The sequence below is a fragment of the Microcebus murinus genome, chromosome 21 (assembly GCF_040939455.1).
Source record: "Microcebus murinus isolate Inina chromosome 21, M.murinus_Inina_mat1.0, whole genome shotgun sequence".
Lineage (NCBI taxonomy): Eukaryota > Metazoa > Chordata > Mammalia > Primates > Cheirogaleidae > Microcebus > Microcebus murinus.
This window is the reverse complement of record NC_134124.1, coordinates 33,079,531-33,085,530: the sequence shown is the minus strand read 5'-3', so window position 1 is coordinate 33,085,530 and position 6,000 is coordinate 33,079,531. Positions and strand designations below refer to the sequence as shown.

The window sequence follows — 6,000 nt, the reverse complement described above, 5'->3', positions numbered from 1 at the left end:
CCCAAACGGAGTCCTCAGCCTCCTGCCGAGCCCCCTGCCCTGCACAGCAATCTGCTCCCCGACTGGGGTGGTGGCACTCTGCTCCCGCCCTCTCTTGTCCCTGCCTGGCAGAGCCCCTCGCCTCCCGCGGGCCTCATTGGAGAAACGTGTGGACTCCACCAAGGAAAGCCACCACTTCTGACCTGGTGACAGGATCCAAGGGCTGGACCATGAATCTACGGGACCTGAGACTCTTTAGCAAATGGTTGGGGTCTTTATTAGGGTGACCAGGCTTGGGGGCTGTTGCCATTTTTTTCCAGAAGCAGAGAAAGGCAGCATGATGCTCTCCACTGTTCAGAAACACCAGGAAGATTCCAGGCCAAGGTTCCCAGCGTCCTGGCAGCCCCGGGCTCGGCCCCCAAGGAAGCAGAGTCATGGGGAAGACCCTGGGGGTGGCATAAAGGAGCCGGGGGAACTTGGCAGAGGGCAAGGCCAGGGCCAGGCTCCTGCCTTCTCACCCCGGGAGCCCCTGTCCAGTCCCGGGCTAACAGATTCAGCTAATGGAATAAGCAACAAGGCTTATTTGAGCAAACCACTTTTTATTGTCAGTAAGAAACAGCAACACCTCAGACATTAACAGCTAGAAAAGAGACCAGGTTGGTCGCATTTAAAAATGTAAAGTACAAAACTGTTAACCTAAAATAAAATAAAAAAGAATATTTAAAAGGCTTTTCTTTTCTGTTAAATTCTGGAACTTAGTAAATGGAACGAAAGCACAGCTCCTGGTACCTAGGAAACCGGGCTGTAACAAGCCGTGCCTAGGCTGCTGGGGGGCAGATTGAGAGAAGGTGCCCTGGCCGGGCCCTCAAGGTCCAAGAATCCACCAGCCGCCCCTCCCCCCACCCGTGACACTGGGCTCGTCACCACTCGTCACCACTCGAGCTCTGGGACCCAATCGGCCCCTCCGTCTCCTCTGGGTGAGGACGACTGATGAGGACAGCCTCCCCTCCCTGAGGCCTCGGTGTCTCCTCTTCTGGAAGCTTCCCTCCCTGGCTGCCCCTCGCTGTCCTGGTCAGCCTCGTCTCACAGGTCCGTGGACAGCGCGTCCGAGAGCTGCTTGCCTTCTTCCGGCGACTTGCTGGCCAGCTTTCGGGAGAAGACAGTAGACAAAAGCACAACACCAAGGCGGGGTTGCCGTGGGTGCCGAAGCGGGGCTTTCCAATCACGAGGCCCCGACACCTACGCCGCCCAACGCCCAGGGAGCGAGGGCTGCCGTGACCTTGACTTTGGCCAGAGACGCAGACCCGGCAGTGGACTGACCCAGGCTTTGCTGTCCGCGGCCCCCTCACTAGCTGGGGTGACCTGGGCCCCTCGCTTACTGACCTCTGAGCCTCGCCAAACCCTCGCCTGCCTGGGCGGGAGGGAGATGGGCAGGGGCGATGTTTGGGAAGTGCTTGCGCGGGGCCTGCAAGGTGCACTCCCGATTTTACAGCAGCGCGGTTCTGGGCTAATGTCGCCTCGAGGATCAGAAGTGTCCTGCTACCTTCTTGATCTTAAGCAAAGACTGACGAGTAGCCATAGGAGATGAGACCTGAAGAGTCAGTGCTTGGAAACTAGCCTTCACTTTGTAGGAGTTTGCGATGCGAGTTGGATAGCAAAGTGCTTCCAAAGAGAAAAGGAGCTTTCAGCTTCCGAAGCCGGCGGCCGCGGGGGCTCGCGTGGGAGCACGAGGGGAGACCGAGGCGAGGGCTGGCCACCTACTGGTTTGGGGTCCCCGGGGCCCTGCACATCCCTCGCTAGGGTCAGTCCTGGTCAGAGGGGCCCCTGGGGCCCCAGGGGAGAGAACTGCGCTCTGGGCATCACTGGACAGACTCCCAGACCCCAGGGCCCCGACCACGCCTCCTCGGGAGTGACCGCGTGTGCACACGCACCGCACACGCACCCCGTTTCCTTCTCTCTCCACGTTGCTCTCTTCCCTCCCCCCTGCCAACACCCTCCCTGCTTCCCACCTGCCGGGGTCCTCACCATCGTCTTGAAGAACTGATTGACCTTCTTCCGTTTGAGCGTCTTCTTGTCGCCGTCGGAGAGGTGGAGGAAGGTCTGGCTGAGGCGGGGGGACGTGCTGGCCCCGTCCAGCCCCGGCATGCCGGCCACCGAGAGCGTGAGCGCTGGAGGAGAGCAGAGACGCGGGTGGGCGGGTGGGCGAGGCGGGGGAGGAAGGTGGGAGACGGCTGGGGACTCAGCCAGCACCCGGGGGTCACGCGGCCTGTGTGCCAAGAGGCAAGCAGGAGGCCCACTTCCCGCCTTGCCAGGGGGCGTTGAAGCTGTCCTCGTGGGGCGAAGCCCGCCCGCCCTGCAGACAGGGGCCCGGCCTCCTGGCACCCAGTCAAAGCCTTGTCCCCTACCCGGGGAGGCCTGGGTAACTAGGAATGCAGGGCCACCTGGTGTGACAAATGAATGCCCAGCGAATCCCGGGCCAGAGGGACAGCAAACCTGCACCCCAGCCCCGGGGGAGGTCGCTGGGATAGCTTCACCCGCAGGAAGGGTGGGTGCGGACAGAGATCAGATGGGGGCTCTGAGCAGAGCCTCTCACCTTCAGGACCAGGACGCCTGGTCTGCTGTGCTGTGTAGACACGGGCCCCATCCATCCTCCACCCGCCAGGCTGGGGCCTGCACTATCTCTATTCCCCAGGCTGGTGGTGGCGGGGCACGTACCTGGGATGGTGGGCATGGACTGGCTGGCAAAGCTCATCTGAGAGAGCACGGACGCCTTCGGGGGGACGGCCGCATGCTCCGAGAGGTTGGTGTCACTCATGAACTCGTGCTTCCTGGAAAGCTGGATGAATACACCACACACACACACCAGAGAGGCTTAGCATGAGGCAGATCTGGTCCTTGAAATGCCAGAGATGAAGGCTTGCCATCATTTCTATGAATCCAGCTCCAAGTTCATCTATTTTGTCTTATAACGTTCCATGCCAGCCTGCCATGTATGGTTGCACAGGTTGCATACTGTACAACTCCAGGGGTATGGGGGGGCATTCATTTAGACTATCGTGTGAATGGTGCCCCCTAGAATTGTGAAACACGGAAGACATTTCCATCCTTTTCCCCCTGGGCAAGAGTAGCCTCTGGTGCCCACTGGCAGGTTTGTGGAGCGTCCTCTGTCCACCGGAAGGCATGGAGGCTCGTTGCCCTTTCATCTGGCACCTCCCTTGCCAGGGCAGATCACCCCGTCCTCCTCCCAGCTACCCAGAACATTTTCAACAAACCTCTTTTCAGGGGAAAATTAAGCTCGAGCCCAGGGCTGTCTGACATCGAGTCTCATGACTAAAGAGTTATTAGTTTGCAAGACCAAACTCTGGAAGCCGAGGCAGTGAGATTCCGTCTCTTCACTCCCGCCTGGGCTCCGGGTGCAAAGGAGGAGGTGGGGAGTCTGAGGTGTCAGTGGTTAGAATGGCCCCAGGCCGGGGACAGAGGGCGGCGGCTGCAGGAACACCCTGCCCCTCCCCAGGCTGGCCGCTCTCCGGCCGGTGGAGAACGGGCTGCTTCTCCCGGCCTCGCAAAGCCCTGTGAGGGCAGAGGGGACACGCTCGGGCTCTGGGGTGCGACGCCTGGGCTCAGAGCCTGGCCGCGTCTGGCCCCAGCCATCCGCCACACGAGCATGGGGTCCCCTCCCTGCACCCCAGTGCCGCCTCCGGATCCCCACGGCACCAGGCTTGAGCGAGACGGGCCTCGGAGCCGGGCATCGTGCCCGGCACGCCGCAGAGATTTGCCGACGGTGCCCGAGGGCAACGGGCCCCGGCCGCTCACCCGCTTCAGGTCCGACTCGGCCGCTGACTTCTCGTCGGCGAACACCACGCTGCTCCTCTTCGTGCGCTTCTTAGACCGGCGCAGCTTGACCTCGGGCAGCGTGCTCCCCGGGGAGATGGGCTCCTCCGGCTCCGCTCTCGGGGTCCTGGGCGGTGCCAGTTCCAGGTCGAAGCTGAAGGGCAAGGGGGACAGCAGTGGGAGCTGCGGTTAGAGCTGCAGGGGACTGCCTTGCAGGGACGCAGGGGGCCAAAGGGCCTCTGTGCTACCTGAACTGCCACTACGGGGTCACTACAGGTCAGCTAGCCTGGCAGAGAATTGGGGAGACATTTGCTCGATTTCCAAACATTCAAATGAAGTAAATAAAATTTATTTTATTTCATTCGTGGTAAAATGAAATTGAAGGAGATGAAACATAAAAAAGAAACTGGTGGGGAGGAGACAAAACTGATTAAAAATACGGATTTGGGTTCAAATCCAGGCACTGGCACTTCTTAGCTGAATGACTCTGGGTAAATTCCTAAACTGCTTGGAGTCATCATTTCCTTTTCCATAAACAGGGCCCTTTGCGGTGACCTTGCAGAGTGGCCACGAGGCCAGGTCCCAGGAACCCTGGGCACATTCCTGGCACCGGCGTGCGCCGGGTCGTTCGTGGGGTCTATCACGAGAACAGCGGCGCTGGGCGGGGAAGAGCCAGAGCCTCCAGGAAGAGGAGGAGGCGAGGGGAGGGAGGCCCCAGCAGGGTGTGGGGGTGCAGGAGGAGGAGCTCTGCGCTGGGGACATCCCGTCCTGGTCCTTCCCTCGGGAGGGAAGGAACTGCCCGTCAGAGGTGAGAACATTCCAGAGGGATGCAGGCCGGGTGAGGAGCTCTGGCTGGCCTGCAGAGATCACTGGACTGGGAGTTGGGGACGCCCAGCCTCCTGGGGTCGTCATGAGGTTTCCAGGCTCCGGGTGGGGAGTGGCTTATTTGAAAGGGCGAGGGGGAAGCAGGAGGGAGGCTGCTGGGCGAGGGGGGAGCGGAGTTTGGGGCTTGGGCCAGGGCGGCAGGGTGCGGGGGCTGCGGGGCAGGGACAGACCTCTCGGAGGTGGTCTTGCTGGGGGTGCTGCAGTCGGAGTTCATGGAAGCCAGCGAGATGATGGACATCTGGCTGTAGGAGCGCAGCATGGACCGGGGGCGGCCCACCCTCCTGTCGTCGAAGTCGGGCTGCGGGGGGAGAACAGAGTGGGGCTGAGCAGGGCGTCGCACACGGCTGAGGCTGGAGGTGGCGGTAGAGTGAGGAATGTGACCTTCATTCCCGGCTTCCGGGAGGTAAATCTAAATCCTGGGAATTTTTTCGCATGTGACAGGAGTGTCTTTGTGAGTCACGGGTGCCCCGCTGGACTGTCCCCAAAATTATGCTAACAGGAAGGCTCCCGATGGCCAGAAAGACCAGCCCTGTGGTTACAGGGGCTTTCGGCCATGTGACGCCAGCTCAACCGCTAGGGACTGGACGGGGCTGGAGGTTGACTTGAGTCACGTGGCCAGCGGTCCAATCAGGCATGATACATAGTGAAACCCTATAAAAACCCCGGCACGCTGGCGCCGGTGAGCCTTCCTGGTCAGTGCCATACAGCGAGGTGCTGGAAGGGGGACGCGGCCTGGGGACATGGGAGCTTCTCGTCTGGGACCTTCCCAGGACTCAGCCTGTGCATCTCTTTATCTGGCTGGTCTTGACTTACATCACAAACCGAAGTCGTAAGTATAGGGCTTTCCTGAGATCTGTGCGTCATTGTTCTAGTAAATTACCAAACCTGGCCAGGTGGTGGGAACCCCCAAATTTGTCACCAGCTGGGCAGAAGTGTGGGTGGCCTGGGGACCCTGGGGCTTGTGGGTGGCTCCTGAAGCAGGAGGAATCTAAGACTGTGCTCGGCCTGGGCAAGGTGACCTAACTCCAGGCAGTTTGCATCAGAGTGACATTTCAAGGGCTTCTCACAGTGTTGACAGTGAGAACCCATCTCATGGGAAAAAATCTTGAATCATAAAAGACCTGAGTTTACCTCTACGCTCTTCCAGTAACTCACTTCCCCTCTCTGGGTCTCAGTTTTCCCATCTGTAAAATGGGAAGGCTGAACCAGCTGATTTTTAATGGACTACACAGCCTTAACATTCCGTAGTTCCATTTTATAAGGAAGAGGATAAAGAAGATGTCACTGTGAGCACCAGGCCAGTGG

General features: G+C 59.8%; 1 protein-coding gene across 1 annotated transcript in view; it reads right to left on the bottom strand.

The window, feature by feature from the left end:
- Window positions 1-558: 558 nt before the first annotated feature.
- The window catches only part of DOCK2 (dedicator of cytokinesis 2), a 392,475-nt gene continuing 387,033 nt past the window's right edge, over window positions 559-6,000 (bottom strand). The window contains exons 48-52 of the mRNA XM_075996281.1: window positions 4,866-4,993; window positions 3,793-3,964; window positions 2,695-2,815; window positions 2,005-2,147; window positions 559-1,125 (exon numbers count right to left, since the gene is read on the bottom strand). Of these exons, the coding sequence (XP_075852396.1) occupies window positions 1,063-1,125; window positions 2,005-2,147; window positions 2,695-2,815; window positions 3,793-3,964; window positions 4,866-4,993 (627 nt within the window). The 3' untranslated portion in view covers window positions 559-1,062. The remainder of the gene's footprint in view (window positions 1,126-2,004; window positions 2,148-2,694; window positions 2,816-3,792; window positions 3,965-4,865; window positions 4,994-6,000) is intronic.